We start from the raw sequence: 18,656 nt of genomic DNA, 5'->3' as shown, positions 1-18,656 counted from the left end.
TGGAAGGTGATATGTTTTCCTGAGGAAAGGCCCGTCCCGTCCTTTCTCCCCCTCCTACGCCACAGACCCTCTGCCTGCCCCCACCAACACCCGCACCCCGCACCCTGGAGACCCTTCTAATTTCAATAAATTCATTAACTGTGCGGTTGAGGAAGACACAGTAGGACAGAGCACCCCCACCACCATCACCACCGCCACACACACACACACAAACACAAACACAGTGTTTTATGTTTATATCAGATCTACCCTGTGTGTTTGCATGCATGTGTGTGCACGTGCCCTAACTGCTTTCTGTTGGAAGATGAAAATGAACTATGAGGATGATTCAGTGTCAGTGGCCTTGAGTCCAAATTCCATTCATACACCATCAGCAGTGTATTTTTCCTCTGTGGAGGCTTTTAAGTGGACTGACTTGAGATAAAATGACGATCAACACTTGTACTGCTGCTATATTGTTTTTGTTTTACAGCAGAGCTTCAAGGTCACTGTACTGATGGCAGGGCTCGAATGTCACAGAACAGAACGAACAGAGCAGTGAGATATATCAGCTGAGGAATATAGAAGTGGAGTGTGTGGACAAAAGGCTCAGTGCAACTTTAAAAAAATAACAGGCAGAGCAACATATCAGTTAGGTGAAACCTTATGTTTCAGCATTGCCCAAACATTCCTGTGTTCACTGTGGCTTCCTCCTGCCCCCTAGTGGAAGGTAAGGCTTCACCCCTTCAGGTCCAGTGAGAAGGATTTAGTAACGGATAGCATTGTGGCTGCAGAATGCTACTATCCTAAGGTAACTAGTAAAAGTCTAAAAGTCTAAGTCCTACTTGTTAGAGAGAATTCATTGACTATTAACTCAAACTTTAGGACCATTCATAAGACAATTTCTTAGAACTTCTTAGAAGTTCTGGCTCAGGTGTGATCACCTACTTGATGTCCTTCTGGTGTGGGGAGGGTGAAGTGTGGGTCAACTATTTTGTTGTTCTTGCCCCTACAGCTGAATGTTCAACTTCACTAAGTAGAATGATTTCTGTGCAGAGCCTCACACCAGAAGCTGGTTATCACATTTATTGCTGAAAGTGTAAACTATCTTCATTTGTGAGTCGTACCAATCACAAAAAGTATTGAAGTCATCCAACATTCCATGTTCTCATCACAGGTTTTCAAATATTGCTAAATTGTTATGGACAAATGCACATGTTTACATTTAAGAACTAAATGTACAACTATTGGACTATTTGGTTAGGTATAGGAAAAGATTGTCCAGTGTCGTGAGACTCAGACAGACGTGACAAGATGTCAGTACAGTACAGACGTACTTGACGCCTTGGGAATGTGACCGGGCTGCATATTCAGCATAGACAAGTGCAATGTAGAAACTTAAATCTTCCAGAAAATGGGCTTAACAATGAAGTAGACATCTTGTGTCAAGCAGTTAATCTTGTGAGATGAAAAATATTTGCTCATATATTCTGGAATTTATAATAAAGCAAAAGGAATAAGGATCTTAATATAGTTATTATACTTTTTTCCACAAAAACTATGTCAGATATACATTAGAAATGTTTTATGTACATTTTATGGATGCTTTTATGTGGATCATCAACTGACCATATGCTTGTATTTTTATTTCTGCGTGCATGGTGTGTAATAAGGGGTATGCTATGAACCCATGTTCCACACTTGTTTTAAGATACAAAACAACATAGATAAAATTTTGAAGAAACCTTTCAATATGACACACAACACGGAACTTTAGAAGCTACAAACACATGGCATTTTGTCTCAGCTTTTACACTGGGTGACACAAACCTGTACAGGAGTACCTAATATACTAGTACTTCAGTATACTTTTCAAACTGTTCAGATAATACGCATACCGAAAATGGCGCATGGCCTGGGGAACAGAATACATACAGTGAATTAAACATACACTCAGACAGAAATACTTTTATTAGCAATAGCTGCAAAGCACTGGTGTCTTTTTGTAGTATCAATATTGAAAATGTAGTAATAATATATATAAAAAAACACAGGTGCAAACAGAGATATTAAAAAGGTAAGGCGTGTGAGCAGTGCAACAGGATTATTTCCAGTGTTACATCATACTGCTGTGTTGAATCGATCTTCATTTCCTGCAATCATGATAATAAATAACATTCATGACCATCATAACTTAACAGATGTTGAATAAGTGCACCCAATCTAGCAGTGCTATCAAAAAGGTGGAGCAGATAAAATGTGCTTGGTGTAAGATGGACTGTAACTGTTTAAAGTGTTGTTTTCAGTGTGATGCTGAATGCATGCCTGGATGCTATCAGTATAAGTTCAAAGCGGGTATATATATTTAATTTTCCTTCACCTTCTTCCTCAAGATATGTCATTAGTTAGTGCCAGAAACTGCAGCATTCAACAATGTGTACATGGATAGTAATAATAACTGGTAGTGACACATTTTTCCAGTCAAGTAAAACTAAGTCACATATTTTGATGCTACAAATTAAAGATCTGTTTGGTATGGTGTGAGGAAAATAAAAAGATATGATTTTCTTCCTGCATGATTACTGATTATTTGTTGTAAATCTGAAGAGTGGAGCCCTTGCTCTTAGATAAGCTTTCAAGCTTTCAAGTTGAAAATATATTTTTATTTCATGATGTAGTCATCTCTTCGCAAATTATCCACCCATGAGATATGTCAAAAATATGTATCAAAGTTAGTAGTTAACGGAAGAGTTCAAAATTTGGGCAAATATAATACAATCTTGCAGATAGATGATAAGAGTAATACCACTTTCATCTGTCTGATAAATACAGTATAAGGATACCGCCAACAGCCATTAGTTCAGCTCAACATAAACAGCCTGCCTGAGTCTGTGCAAAGGTAATAAATGTACCTACCAGCACCACTAGAGCTAACTGATTAACATGTTTGTTTACTTCTTGTTTTATTTAAACATTGCATAAACTATAGCGTAAAAATGACATGTGGTGCACATTCTGTGCCTCCGTATTTCTTGGCCAGAAGCAGTGACAGAGTTTTGTCATCACGAGAAACACACATATAAGAGTGGTATCAGTCTAATCATCTAAATTGCATCTTAAAAAAAAAAAAAAGGTTTAAAGTTTTAGGCTAGATTTTTACTTCCGTCACGTTTTGGTTTTCATGTCATGACAGTGCACGTGTGTGAGCATGTGTCTTGGCTGGGGTGGGGTGGGGTGTGTGCGTGTGTGGGGGGGGGGGGGGGGGGGGGGTGTTGTCAGAGGGTCTGGTTTTGGTCATGGGAGTGGTGCGTGTGGTGGTGGTGGTGGTGTGGGTTGTTAAAATGGTAGGGCTCATGGCGGTAGTGACTGTGGCAGATGACCGGATGCTCAATGCCTTCACTCTGCAGCTCTTCCTGTTTGTGAACTCCCTCCAGCTTTGCCACCAGCTCTCTGATGAAGGCCTGAGGAGGAGCAGGTGTGACATGGAGCAGAAATCAAACAGAGTTTTACACGTGTTCCAATAGGATTTTGATTCCAAAAAGCTTTTCAAATATCCATGTTGAGCTTGACATTTAGCAGATGTGTATACATTAAAAGGAGAAGACAATATTCTATTTAGTCAGCAAATCCCATCAAAAGACCAAAATCAACAATGACCCTTCTAACATCCTTTGATCAAAGGTTGATCATATGTGCTATAGAGCTCCACTTTTGTCCAAGAACTATCAAAAACACATCAATGAGCAACACTGTTGCACTTAATGACATGACACACATTGTAGTTCACTTTAATTCCACATACGGCTGCACACCATCCTGCTGCTGTAAATACTCACTGGTGCAACAAATCTGGAGCCTCATTATATAAAAAAAAAAACATTATTAGATTTATACTCGGAATTAATCTTGAGCTTATTTCCTATGTTGTGCTTATCTTCGGTTTATAAAAAAATGCAGAGAACAGAAGCAGGTTCTAAGAATACCATTTGTAAAATTTAAATAAACCATGGGAAAAAAAAAAAAGAATACCATTTGTAACTTAATGCACCTGTGGTCTATAAATCTCAAATCAACTTAAACTGATGGTACCTGCCTTGGGATTTCCCCTCATATAATAGCACAAAGCAAGGTTTAGTGAGGAATAGTTGTGGACCAAAAGGGAAAATCAAACTTTTTGCAAGATGAGATCACAGTGACAGTAGAGAATATTGAAGCCAGGCAAATAGTGGGTTGGCAGACAAAGTCAAATGCACAGCTTGGCAATATGTCATACGCTGCAGTGAACGTGGAGGGGCAGAAAGACACAGCTGTTGCTACGAAAAAGAAAACGATTCAATATGAAACGATGGAATTGTGCAGAGTGTCCAAAAATAATGACTGTAGGTCTGCTAATTCTTCACAGTTAACTGATATTTCTATCAAACTGTTCACAGAGCTCACCACAGGCCTGTGTGTCCAGAACTTCACTGCCTCTACATATACAGTGGGGATCAAAAGTCTGGACACCCCAGGTAAAAATTTGTATTAACTTCCACTGTTCCTGATGATTCCTGAATTACATTCCAGACAGAGGATATTGGCATCTGAAAACACTTTGCTATCTTCTAAAAGCCTTCTCCTGCTTTGTGAGCATCAACTATTTTCAGTTTCAGTGTTCTAGACAACTGCTTAGAAGAACCCATGGTGCTGACTGTTGGGGCAAGGTCAGATGAGTCTGGGCATTTAAAACCTTTGAGATTGACATCACCTGGTCCTTCCAGACGATGATTGTGAACAATCCATGACACTGTCAGGTCAAAGGGGGCGGAGCATGCCATAAACTCTGCAGGGTGCCCAAACTTTTGCAGATGCTTTTTTTCCCTTTTCTGTTATTTTCAGAGTGTAAACAAATGAAAGAAGTTAGGTATTTAAATATGTTATAAGAATCTCTAATGTGTAATTTGATTCCTTTTGGAGATATTTTCCATCTTTCCATGGCTTCTTTTTGTACATTAAAATAAATTTTAACCAGGGGTGCCCAAACTTTCGATCCCCACTGTATTCTTTAGATATAAGATCATTTCCATGTCACTTCTATGCGGTTTTCTGCCTAAGTCATACTTAAGATCAGAACTGATCCTAATTCCCAGCTGTTTTTTGTAAATGATTAATCCTCTTTAAATTAAAGTTTACAGGGTATTTGTGACTTGTTTTGAAAAATGTAGGTCTTCTTTAGGATCCAGTGGGCTTGGGACTTAGAGCCACGTAGAGAGGTTAATAAGCGCTGAGAGATGGTCTAACATGTTGTTGGTTTGAGTCGTTCTATCACTTTCATTGACAATTAGAAAAATATAGGACATCACCTTTTCACACCTTTTTCTTGAACTTAAAATCAACTTAAAGTTTATGGCTATTGAGGCTCTTTGTGCTCTTTCCTCTGCTACACTAATTGCAGCACATTTTCAGTGTGAGGTTCACTTGTCTGTCTGGCTGTTAAAATACATCCATGCCATTAAAATATTTTCCTCATGAAAAGGGTCATGCATGAAGTGGAAACACCCCAGCTGTGTTCCAACAGAGAGAGACATACTTTATATGGAAACAACAGAATTTACGGGTCACTGACAGTAAGCTTCTTGTCACTCTTGTCTCTTTGCGCTACTAATAAAAGCACAATAAAATACAGCTGGATAAGCATTCTACCATTTTGTACCAATTAAATGACTACAACAAGCTCCATGCTTCAGAGCATTAAACAAACAGCAATTAGGGGTGAGGTAGCAAAAATAGTGCCAAATAAATGTAGCGTTTAGTCTTTTCCCATCCTCTTTTTGTCGAGTGTTTTGAGTGAGTGTGTGAGTGTTGAGTGTTCGTATGTCCATAGATGGAAAAGGGCCTTGGAGAAGTCCCAGGAGGATGACCAAAGACCACAGAGGAGGGAGTTCCCACTCTCTCTACTGTTTTTTGTTGTGGTGTAAATGTGTTGTTCATGAGCAGGCCCAAACTGAATCTGAAGATTATTTTTAGAGTTTTCAGCTTTAGTCAAGAAGGGAAATCTGGGGAATTTAGCAGAACCTTTTGATATTATTTATTTATTTAGTACTGTGATGTGATTTAATATAACAAAGATTCATTTTGAGCAAAAAAAAAAAAAAAATTCCAAACACAACAGACTGAAACAATCAAAAAGTACCTGAACATGCTAAAATAAATATTTAGCGGACTTTGAGTTGAGACTTCAGTCCCTTCAAATTCTTGCAGTTGATGTGGTAACAAACAGCACCTCCTCAGCAGTAAATCTAACCTTTGACGGACTGTCACACTGCACCACTAATTTTGATCTTAATGCTAACTGAAAACAGCATCTCAATTCATTTAAATCTGCAGAAAATGTACAGAGATGTTGTCGGTACAGATTCTGTGTGGGCCTGAGGAATTACTATTGAAAACTGTCAAAATAAGTCACTAAAAATGCTAAACATGTCACCAAACTGTGATCTGACTGCACACACCAGACAATAACAGGTTTTTGAGCACGACATTTGGTTCACCTCTTCTACAGCTTACTTTCGACATTGTAATGGGGAGTCTGAGGGAGCTTTTATAGCCTGGGGGTGATGGTGTGTTATGACAACAGTACAAGCAGAAGTGCGCGAAACGACCAGCCCACCTCTGCACTCAGTGCTGAGTGCAAGCATGTTTTTGACTCTTAATTTATACCGTTTTATTTTTCTTTTTTTTCTGACATTAAGCAGTAGTAAAGTTACGCCTTTTCTTGGTAGCGTCAAATTCTGACACAAGCATAATTGGCATTATATGGTGTGTTTCTTCGAAACATGTTTACTTACACACAGCTCTTAAAGGCTTTCTTAAAACAATACTCATGTGATCGTATTTATGTGTATAGTAAGTGGAACATCTGTCTCGCTGTAATTGCTCCTCCTTTTCATCAAGCAAAGAAGCAATCCAGTATTTATGCTAAAATAAAACTTTAGCGATACATATAAATCAAGTGGGTATCTCCCAAAATTCTCTTCTTGTGTTACTGCCAATGTACACACGGACATCTAAGTTCCAACAGGAGGACAGGCTTGTCAAAAAGTGATCCGTTAACGACACTCCACGTCAGAAGGAAAGAAAAGCAGCAGCTGTATTGTCCCTCCCCGCTCTTTTGCCTGTGTTTGCATCTCTGACCGGGCCACAGCGAGGCCAACGTTACTGTGCCTAGAAGAACTCATTGTTTTAGGCTCAAAGTGGAAAGAAAACGCAAGAGAGCACAGAGAGCCATTGTTGTGGCGTGTGGAGCGACCATGGGGCAATGTGACACACGTTAAAGCTTCAGTTTAGCTGCATGTGTGTGTGTGTGTGTGTGTGTGTGTGCTCCCATGCATGTGTATGTAATGTGTGCCTTGCCATAACTAGTCTTGGGTTAGAAATGTAATTTCCAAGTTCAAATTTACCTCTGTGTTTCTACTGCACTTCTGAAGAATCTCCTGTTGAAAAAAGAAGATGTTGTAACAACCCAGCCGCATAATCACATATTAATTTCAAATGTACCATAAATCTGATAATATTTCACCTAAAAATCTCTTTTTTTTGTCATTTGAGTCATTCACTCAACAACAAGCACTGAACAATGATATTGACTCTTTCAAACAGAGTTACTCCCTGAACAAAATCTTTGTGAAGAAACCCTTTTCATAATTAATGACTAAACAGTGCTGAATAACTTCCAGTGCCTTAATCAGTACCCTCCTGTACAGTGTGGTGAGTGCTCACACAGGTCATGTTACCTTTAGCTTTCTGATTCGCTCCTCATCATTAGGCAGGTCGATCAAGTCATCAATGTTGACCTCTTCTGGCATATCGGTCTTCTGAAGTAAACAAGGACAGGCATGAAAACACACACATAGCACGGCTTGTTCAGCTCTAAAGGAGTCCACCAAATATTTAACTATACACCACAAATGTTAATCTCATGGTGGTGCTCGAGGAAAAGTCAAAAATTTGGCAATCCATCCGAGTCTTCAGCCTGGACCAAAGCGGTGGACTGACTGGCCAACAGACGCTGCCATCCAGAGAGCTCAGTAAAAGCACATGCTCTTAATTCAAGGGAAAACTTGTGAAGATGAATAAAAGCAAAATGTTTTTCAGGGTACAGAGAAAGCACAGTTCTCACAGTTCCACATTTTTTTGTTTCAAGAGCAACTGAAGACTTTAGATTCAGCCTGCACAAGTTGCATGTCCATCATTGTGTGTTTAGGCTGTGGGGGCTGAATGGTAACAGTGCTCATGTAATCCTGTAACAGTGGCTTGTTCTATTTGGACAAATGGCCATTGTACCAGCTGAGTGAAGGGATTGTCCCATCAGCACATCTACACTGCACAGCCTCTGTAATTAGGCCTTTGAGGCATACAGACTCACACAGGCAGGTCCTTCTCACCAGAAAAAGTAAGATATTAAAACAAAGGTGTCTGTTTTTGTGTGTGACAAGACAACTAAAATGATACTTGCCTGTTATCATCGCTGGGCCATATTACAACGACATTACAGATTTGAACCATTTAAATCCCATGCAGAAATTCCAAAATGACAGCTTTTTCCTTTTATATTACATCACATTACGCGAGACTATGCAACCAGCACTGCTCCAGGCAGGCCCCACGCACTACCCCACAAACTGAACTTCAATAAGTCACTGTGCAATAATCCCCCCCCACACACACCTCCCAAGTGCAAGTCCCCACCTCTTACTGCTAATAATAAAAATTGTGCAGTACTATAAATATTTTGTGTTTTGTTTTTTTTTTTCAAGTTTATTTAAAAAATGAATGTAAATATCCTCCTATTTGAACCTTCATTTGCCATCCTTGAGTTGCTGGAACACTGAGAATTTCCCCACTAATAAAGACCTGTTTTATCTTATGAATGCTTTGGATATTCATGTGAACATGCCATTGTCTTGGGGGGCTGTTTGGTCCTCTTGCTTTAAAGAGCACTGATGATGATCTGAATTCTGTTTTCTTATTTTCTTATTGTCAACATGCTTGGCTTTCCCAACACAGTGCTGCGCGCCCCCCCTCCCCGGCAGCTGCCTCAGCAGCCAGATGCACAGTGTTTACCTCCTCCTGGGACCCACATTTTCACTCCTCTATAATCTTCCCGTCTTCCTTCGTCTTCTCATCATTCATCCTTCCCTCACTTCTGCACTGCCCATGTAAGGCAGAAAGGGCCATGGCAGATAGAGATCTCTGAGAAAGGGACAGCAGTGGCCCTAACATCTACAGGATGCTTGGCCATGTAAGGAGAACCAGGCTGCCACACCCCTTCTCTCTACATATTCTGTTCTATACATACATATGTCTGCACATTCTTGTCCAACTATAATAACTTCATTTTTTCTTATTCATTTCACATATTTTACTATAGGGCGGCACAACGTGCACATACATATTTAATCTTTTGATAGAATATTTTCTCATCATACAATATAGTATAATTAAAATTCTTTAATTCTTTCTTTCTGCTTGCTCTAGGACCCACCTGGCCCGAGTAGAGCCGGTCCAGGCTCTCATCGATCCACTTCTCCACGTCGAGCCGCCTCTGCAGCTCCTTCCTGTTGTACTTCACCGTAACCCGTGCATGTCTCTTCGGGATATTACACCCCTGGTCCGAAGACAACCCCAAATCTGTTGAATGAACGTCGTCATTTTCATCGAACGTCGTCCTGGTCCGATCGGCTGCCATTTCTGGTCTGGACTGGTCAGACGGGTTTCTCCTCTTTTTTAAGCACAGGAGGCGAGAGCTGCGGTGGGTGGCGACGACGGCACACACTGCAGGACACAAATATTTGTACGCGGGGTATCTATTCAAATACCTCCAAAATATTTCCATGTCTTAAATCACGCTGTGTTTTAAAAAGAACTCGAGCTTTGATTTGAGCTGCTCACATGCATTTTAACTTTTTAAAGTTTATACTATCCCTTGCCTGATAGGACAACTTTTAAACTTCAGCGCCTACAGGCGTGGAAACGTCATGTTTGGGTAATAATGTCAGTATTTAAGCTAAAAGTCTCCTCTGAAGCCCTTACCGGGGTACAGAGGTACAGCAGTTTGGCAGCAGTATTTGTATACAGGCCATTTACCGGCAGCCCCCATACGTCGGGAGAGGAAACATCAGCTCATTACGTGGACGTGTCAGCTGATTGTTACTTCCATCAGTTGGGGGTGACGACGTCACAGGCGCAAACTGTTTGCAAGTAGTACTTGTACTTTGCATGTTTCTATTTTATGCATCTTTATGCTTCTACTCCGCTACATGTCCGAAGCACATATTGCTGCACATTGAGTACTTTCACTTCATAGTTTAAATACCTTTTGATGATGACACGTGCTTTTACTTAAGTATGGCTTTCAGTGCATGACTTCAGTATTAGTACTTCTACTTAAGTAAAGGAGCTGAATACTTCTTCCACCATTGATGAGTGTGTTTTTCATTAGTATTTTTTTTTCAACTTTGTTCCAAGTGGAAAATCCAAGTCATCACAACTCATCATAATGCCAATTATGTTCAGATTTACTGATAATATGAAATGTTCAGCACTGTTCAGCCATATTGGGTTTCTCCTGTTTGGAAATTCAACAGTGCTCAGTTTTGTCTGTGTAACCAGAAAATATATGCAAACTTTGAATACTTTAGGTGTATGCATCTCGTGGATAAGAGATACTACATCTTTCTTATTAGATTCCAAGTGCCCCTTGGCAAAAGACCATATATCCTTGATTTCTCTTAACTTTTGACTTGTGAGATCTTATAATTTGGAACAAATACAAGATCAATTAAAAAATATCTGGTTTCTGCTTTCTGCTTTTCTCTGTATTAACAGACCTGTAAAATTGTAAATTGCACAGCATTGGGCTTTAGGCAATTGGGTGGCCAAAACAAGCAACCTGAATGCAATTTTCCTTATTTTCTATTGTTTTTGGACAAACATATTAATTGAGAAAATTGACCACCCAGATGAAAGACTACCTACACCATGTAAAATCTAATCTAGTTGTCCTCTAACTACACTATTGTGTCTATGAATACAGATTCGGAGTTAAAGTATATAGAACAGAGACTTCAATCCAGAATTGCATCACAGCAAATCTTTTATTTCACATCACAACCACAACATGATGAAATTAAATAATATGAATGAAAACATTTAACATAACACAAACTTTGGCATGAACACAAAATGGCACTCGAAGGAGCAATGTGATCGGTAGTATATAAACTATATATATAAATTACAGTAATGGCTGACTTTGTGCGATAAAACACATTTTTTCTATATCCCTGCACTGAACATCTTTGGGACATTTCACACAGCCTTCACAGCCCATAAAACATCCAGGTACAACATCAAGCGTCGGTCTTCATTCAGCATCATATAAATATATCTCTACATTTGTGACAATCAAAGTGAAGCCATAAACATAAGTTTTCAAATAAATAAATAATATAAAGAATAAAAAATGATGGTACGCACAATAAAGGAAATAATGGGCCAAAGGAAGATTGAAAAGCAAAATAAAAAATTCAGTGTTAAAAATGAGAGACAATCAAACAAAGTGAACATATTAAAAAGAAAAACCCAGTGAAACATATTTTTGGGCAGGTTTTCCAAACGTGGTCAGAGTACTGTGACTTCCTGTATTTGGTTTGTGTTGTAGGTCCTATGAAAAGTGGTTTGTGTTATTTGTTTCTTTGGGTCTTAATCACGGAAGAGCTTTGCCCCATATATTTCTTCAATAATCTTTGTAAATCATCTTCATCAAAACAGTTAATTTGTCAGTATTTTGTTTCTTATGCTAATATTTTTAATTGTATGTTCAACATGAGCGGAGAGGTTTTCAACCCAATGGATTTACTCCTCTCTTCACTGTCCATGAAGAGAGAGGAGCAACAAGTGCTAACATTCTTCTTCACCTGTGTGAACGTCCACACTCTCTCTGTTTCATCTCAATCCTGCCCCAGAGCCCAGGCCAGCCTCGTCCCTCCACATAAAGTCCTGACGCTCGCCTCTGGCCAGGCTGCTCTCCACTGGATTGTGCCTGTACCCAGATCTTCCATCGGGGCAGAGGGAGAGGCTGAGACGAGCCGTGCTGTTGCTGATCTTGAACAGGCCATTAGGACCGAGGAAGGCTTCTCTTTCACTTCCTCCCAGGTTGTTGACAGTCTCCAAGTCATTGTAGACTGCAATGTCACTCAGCTGCTTCCTTCCCTGCAGTCTCCTCCTCCTCCTCAAAACGATAATACCTGCCACCAGAACCAGCGCCAGGACAGCCAGAACACAGGAGACGGTGAGGGTGGCTGAGGAGGGCTGGGAGGTTTGGCGTAAAGCAGGTTTGAAACTGGGCTGGAGCGTGAACTCACAGCTTGGCCCCATGAAGCCCTTAGGGCACTGGCATACTGGCCCAGTGAAGTGGGTGAAGCAAGTGCCACCGTTCTGGCAAGGACGAGCACCACAAGCATCTGAGCGCACGCTGCAGTTCTTGCCGGTGTACCCCAGGGTGCAAGAGCAGGTGTAGTCATTCACACCGTCTTGGCAGGTTCCAGCATTTTGGCAGGGGCTTGAGGCACAATCATCAATGTTGACCTGGCAGTTGGCACCAGTGAAGCCTGCCTGACAGCGGCACAAGACGCTCTGGCCGAGGTCCAGACACTCACCACCTGCAGAAAGGATCACAGACAACCACTGGTTTACATGGGTGGTAATGGGATTACATTTAACACTCTCTCAGTTGCAAATCGCTGCAAGTGCATTGATGCCAGAGTGCTGACATTAATATTTATTCAGTGAAACAATTTCATTTTCAGTCAAGAAACTGCTGATTTACACTTCAACCACAAGATGTCGCCAGATAGGAGGCCTCTCCTGCCCACTCACCGTTCAGACATGGCCTGTTGCTGCAGCGATCCAGCTTCTTCTCACAGTTGGAGCCGGTGTAGCTGGGAGGGCAGCGGCAGGTGTAGCCTCCAGTCATTGTCTCCACACATGTTCCGCCGTTGAAGCAGGGACCGTCTGCGCACGTCATGGCAATGATCTCGCAGTTCTTTCCATAAAAGCCCTGAGGGCAGGTGCATGAGTAGTCATTCTCCAAGTCCTGTGGACAGAGGAAGAGAAAATCTCAGGAAATAGTGTTGTTTTATCTGTGAAGGAACTGTGGCATTAGTAAGAAAGGCTTCTATTTCTGAGGTTGAGGATGAGACCTGATGAAAGCTCTTGACTTTACATGTGATATCAATAGTGAGATCAGTCCAGCAGGGGGTGACATCTACTGGATTACAATCCTTTGCCAGCTGTAACCTTTGCCACTACTGTGTTTGCATTAGAAAACACACACCTAAAGTGCTGCTACAAGTGCAATAGCTCTATTTCAAGTATGAGCTTATCTTTGTATTGCAAATTTCTTGTCTCCTCACTTAATTACATTAATTTGTGATGATTTTAAGTTACTGTTCTTATCCTTCTGCTGCTATGACACTTGGATTCCCCTTTTTGAGATCAATAAAACTTTATGTTATCTGTGATTATTACTAGTGCACCTTTAAACTAAACAGACTTAATCCCATTGTATACTCACATTGCAGCTGCCTCCGTTCTTGCAAGGGTTGCTGTCACACTCATTGGTTTCCAGCTCACAGTTGGTGCCTCCGAAGCCGGGCCGGCAGGTGCAGGTGTAGCTGCCCTGGCCTGTGTTGGTGCACGTTGCACCGTTGGCACAGGGCTTGTGGTTGGTGCAGTAGTTGAGGTCCTGGTCGCAGAACAGACCTCCCCAGCCCTCCTGGCAGTTACACTGCCATGGCTGGCTGCATGTCCCGTGGAGGCAGCCTGGGTAGCGGACGCATTCATTACAGGAGGGGCCCTGCCAGCCCATGCGACACGTACAGCCCCCTGGGGCCTCGCAGTAGCCATGTTTCTCACTGCAGTCCGCCGAGCAGATGGCTGTAAAGGAGAGGAGAAGGGAGGGTGTGTGATTACAATGGGCACACCCTCTCACATCACACACACACACACACACACGTGCAGGGCCCTCTGTCTGACCCCAGCCCTGTTCCAGACTTCACTATTGGTTAAGTATTAAGCCAAGCAGCTGGTAGGCACACTGCTGAAGAAAAATGCTTTCTTTTATCTCGTCTCTCTTACACACACACACACACACAGATCACCTTGAAAAATGAGTGTGTGTCTGATGGGGGACACAGCTCTTTCTCTCATTGTAACAGAGAACAAAAGGCAGATGGAACAGCACAGACCGTATTTTGCAAAAGTGTAAAACTCTACGGGACATCCCTCCAATAAAGGAGATGCTCTCTGAAAAGATTAGCTTTCAGAGTGTCGGTGTGGGAGATGAAAAATCAACCACAAGCTGAGTAGTAAGATAAAGTCACTTTTCATTTGTGCCATGACAAAATTTCAACTAATCCAATTGTTCAGTTCATTGGAGGAGAAGAAAGTAAGAGTTATCTTATCTTGCTAACATTCAGTCTCTTGATGGTTTTTGATTTCACTAGTGCCTACCCTCACTGAATTTCTTTACTTACTCAAATGTATGTTTGTATGATATTTTGTAAAATGTTGTCTTTGCCCTGTTTGGTATGACGAAACAGCCTTATGGATTGGAAACTCCTGAATATGAGGTCACCCTCCTATGAAAACATTTGTTTAGAAGGGTCTCATCGTTGTTAATCTGTTAATTCTATTTTTTGTTTGTTTGTCTTTTGTTAATCCTGATATTTTATTGTGAAATAGTATTTAACTATATAACTATGTTTGAAAGTTCTATAGCAATAAAGTTAATAGTATTAGGCTATTGTTTTAAGACTGCTATTAGAAGTATTACACATTCACTGGATAAAAATGATATTTATATTTTTGTGACATCATACAAGATTACAAAACAATATGACGACAGTTTAAATTCTAGCTAATACTAGTACCGTCGGCATACTTTAAAGCCATATTGGATATGTTAGGTTTGATCCAGTGTTTTCTAGGGAAACTGAATTTCATTTCCACAGGTGAGACACTGATCTGCACTCGGGGACACACTACAGGATTCGAGTGTCTTGGCCGAGAGTACATATGTAATTCTCCTTGATATAAACTTACGCTCAGAGCAGTAGTTTCCCTTCCAGCCCTCCAGGCAGATGCGGTTGCCCTCTTCGTCGCAGGTGTAGTGGCCCAGCGTGTCGTCTCTCGGCCTGCAGTAGTCAGCGCAGCCGTCTCCGAAGTAGTACTCGTCGCAGAAGACGTGGTAGGAGTAGCGCAGCTCGCTTTGCTCGCCAAAGTGCACGTCCTGAGACCAGTCCTCACCGATGGCAAGTCTCCTCCTGGTCGCCAGGCGACTCACAAGGTTGTTTTGGTTGTCTGCAAAGAGAAGGGAGGTTTTTAAACAAATGCCATCTCGCGAGGAAGCACAGTGCATCACATGGATCTGAACGAAAGAAAGAAAGAAAGAACCTACCTGTGTATTCAGTCGGAGATTCAGCGTTCCAGGCTTCAATGATCAACGAAAATGTTCCCTATAATCAATCAAAAAAAGTGTTTAGTGAGTGCATATAGCTCACGTTGTATTTTACGCATTTATCTGCTACAGATATATTAAATGGACAAATGTTGGTTTTGTATGCCCCTAAGGATAAAGTTATAATCAGTGTAACTATGATTTTCTATTTACCGGCCACTTGAAGTGGAAAGGCACCCTGATGGGAGCGCTGCTTGAAATCGAAGTGTGATCGGCCCTGATGACGTTGGTGTGTCCTGTGCCAAACGTGCACGGCGGCTCAGCGGAGATCACATCCTCCGGGTGTTTTAGGCAAATTCTGAAGAATATGTGACAGTCCCTGTGCCTTCTGCAGATGCGTTGCGCCGTGTGGAATGAATGAATTTTCAGCTCAAACACACCAGAGGACAAAACCTGCAATGACGAAAATAACGTCAGGCCCATCGTGCGTAAAGACATTTTGGGATTGTGATTTTATCACAGAGAAGTCAACTTACCACATGCACTAAGGCCAAAGCCAAGAGGCATCTCAGGTGTAGATGTGCCATTTCTTCTCAGAGTTTGCCTTTAAGTCCTAAGTAGATGTCCGCATCCGTCGTGTGCAATATTCCACAAAGAAAAGGTTAAGAAAAACTCAAACAAGTTTCATCACTTTGAACTCTGTGATCCTATTGGTCTCCCTTAAATCCTCGCCTTCTCCTGATGGTCTCCTCGATCCTACAGTCCGCACTGCACTTGTTATGTTTCTGGTGCGTAAAGACGCCGTCTGCTTTTATACCCTCTGATGCTGCGCGTCACAGCACACAGGAGGAGCCGGAGCAGATCTCAGGGGAGCAGGGTGGGGTGGGGGGGGACCGCACGGGGATTTAGAAAACCCACATTACATCTGGACAAAGTTCTTAATAGGAATATGCATAAGAATCTGGTGCAAGGCACATACGTTTAGGAATACTGCATGAAATGAAACCACCTAAAGAAGTGGAAACTATGTGGGTGATGGAACTGAGGCGCCATATCGTGTGTAGAACTGGACAATCTGGGAAGTTTTAACTTTAACTGAAAAAATGTATCTAAATATGTATATCTAGCTTTACATATATATATTATGACGAGCAATGTGATTGGGTGGTATAACATCAAAAACATGTAATCAAAGAGAACATACAATTACTTAGGCATTCAGACTTTGAGAAATTTGCCAAACAAAGGCCGTGCGTAGCATTTTGTGATTGCGGCCCTACTGTATTTCTGCATTTCATCTAAAGTGCACTTCAGCGGTCAACTTTAACACTCTCATTCACTGCTTTGAAAGTTTTTGTTTGTTTCTCTTTGGAGCTTGCCTACACACCACACAAAGATCAGAAGGAAGCGGAGAAGAATAGCGCATAGCCTCTTTCTCTTTACATCCAACATTGTAATTGCTGTGACGCGTGCGAGGTGACAAAGAGGGGGCACGGTCCCGGATAAGACCGCATTGTGCGTCTGGCGGCTCTGTTGTGCTGCTGAACCCAGGCAAGGGTGCGGGGAGGAGGAAAGAAAAGACATGCCTCGCGCCCGCGTGTGTGTGTGTGTGTGTGTGTGTGTGTGTGTGTGTGTGTGTGTGCGTGTGTGTGAGGCGGGGAGGTGGGGGGTGATCTTGCAGAGTTTGGACTATCATGTTCCTTTTGTCTGGATCTTATGCGAACAGCTGTATGGTAATCAACGGCACATGGTCGGCCGTGCGGGGCTCCAAACCCGGCTATTGTCTCCCATAGCGTCCCCCCAGCCCCCACGGCCATCCCCTCAACACACACACACACACAAACCGCTACACCCTTATTGATTTAGGGAGGACTCTGGTCGGCCGTCGGTTCCAGCACCTGTCGCTTGCTGCAGGGATGTGGTGGAGGGTAAACACACCTAAAAGTGTTCATTACACACTCGAGCTGATTCGACCTTCAACAGTGACTTAAACTTTATGAACTGATTTAACAGAAGAACAAGCAGACTCAACATATATGTTCGCCTACATGAGGGGTTTTGAGGGCCTGAAACATAAATAACCTTGCAATACCGAACTGCGTTTGCCACCTGGAGGTGAGGTGAGGTGAAGTGTACATCAGCACATAAATGATCACCAACTGATGTAAAAATCGACTCAGACTGTTTGAATGGAGATGAGTCATTAGAACAGTGGACTCGAACAAACTGACAGAAAGTCAAAGATTTATAGATGAGAACCACATGAAAATCCAGCCGTTTTTATTAAACCAACACTGTGTAAACATGTGCGTTGCGCTGTGTGCATGTGTGGAGGCGGATGGGGGGCGGGGGTCCTGACCGTATTATAATGAGAAAAGAGGACGCGTGCCTGTAGTGGCCCCCAGTATATCCTGGCACGCTTCGCTGCAGGACAGCGCGGACAACAGAGAGGAAAACACACAGTTGTATGTAAAGTAAGCCTAAGTAAAATGGCTTCATTGTTTCAGTCTTCCATTTCCTACGGTTCCTCTATGATCAGCTCACCAACACTGATGTCAAACCTGGAGTCCAATGCATTTCCTCTAAAGGTGAGACCATTGGAATTACAGGGAGTCCATTACAAAATACAATTAAAGTCACACAAATCAGAGGATACATTGAAATGACAAACAAGGTTTCAGTCTGTTTCTCACATACAAAATTAACAGTACTGTGCTAAATGTGTACTTCTCAACACAAAATGTGTTGACTTTGCAAGGGAACAATGAAATGAAACATAAACCTGGGATGTGAAAACGACAAGCCCCTCTCCTGCTCTCCCATTACACTCCTTTCAGCAAAAGGACAAAAATATACATTCATAATTATTTTTATACAGTGTCTAACTGATGCAGTCCTGTTTGTAATTGTTTAATACAGAGCTAATACTACTTGGACACTAGTAACCATAAATTCTAATTCAAAGCACATATTCCATATCATATCTCTTACACCCTACAACCCTCATGTCACAAACACGTGTCCCATACATCATCTCCTATTTCTTTAGGAGGGACAGAAACACTGTATTTTAACTGTATGTGTCAGTCTTCAGTACCTGCTGCATCTCTCCGTGGAGGTCTTTGTGTCAGGAGAGCAGATGGACAGTGCACCCTCTCTGCTGCTGTCATCTGTATTA

General features: G+C 41.7%; 2 protein-coding genes across 3 annotated transcripts; both read right to left on the bottom strand.

Annotated features, from left to right (window-relative positions):
• Window positions 1–1,920: 1,920 nt before the first annotated feature.
• On the bottom strand, window positions 1,921–10,198 carry ppp1r14aa (protein phosphatase 1, regulatory (inhibitor) subunit 14Aa). Of its 2 annotated transcripts, none has more exons than XM_046411552.1 (5): window positions 10,051–10,198; window positions 9,503–9,792; window positions 7,752–7,832; window positions 7,419–7,451; window positions 1,921–3,440 (listed from the first exon to the last, which is right to left on the bottom strand). In XM_046411552.1, the coding sequence occupies exons 1-5, from the start codon at window positions 10,115–10,117 to the stop codon at window positions 3,255–3,257; spliced, it is 657 nt and encodes a 218-aa protein (XP_046267508.1). In that variant the 5' UTR covers window positions 10,118–10,198; the 3' UTR covers window positions 1,921–3,254. The 2 variants fall into 2 exon arrangements, with proteins under 2 accessions (XP_046267508.1, XP_046267509.1); XM_046411553.1 differs by having other exon boundaries at window positions 7,752–7,829.
• A 685-nt stretch (window positions 10,199–10,883) lies between these two features.
• Window positions 10,884–16,311, bottom strand: dlb (deltaB). Its single transcript, XM_046411681.1, has 7 exons — window positions 16,015–16,311; window positions 15,692–15,931; window positions 15,479–15,536; window positions 15,124–15,381; window positions 13,595–13,956; window positions 12,898–13,114; window positions 10,884–12,680 (listed from the first exon to the last, which is right to left on the bottom strand). The coding sequence occupies exons 1-7, from the start codon at window positions 16,063–16,065 to the stop codon at window positions 11,965–11,967; spliced, it is 1,902 nt and encodes a 633-aa protein (XP_046267637.1). The 5' UTR covers window positions 16,066–16,311; the 3' UTR covers window positions 10,884–11,964.
• Window positions 16,312–18,656: the final 2,345 nt, after the last annotated feature.

This window comes from Scatophagus argus, chromosome 14 (assembly GCF_020382885.2).
Source record: "Scatophagus argus isolate fScaArg1 chromosome 14, fScaArg1.pri, whole genome shotgun sequence".
NCBI classification, from domain to species: Eukaryota; Metazoa; Chordata; class Actinopteri; family Scatophagidae; genus Scatophagus; species Scatophagus argus.
Note: the sequence above shows the minus strand (reverse complement) of the source record. Positions and strands in the feature narration are given on the sequence as shown.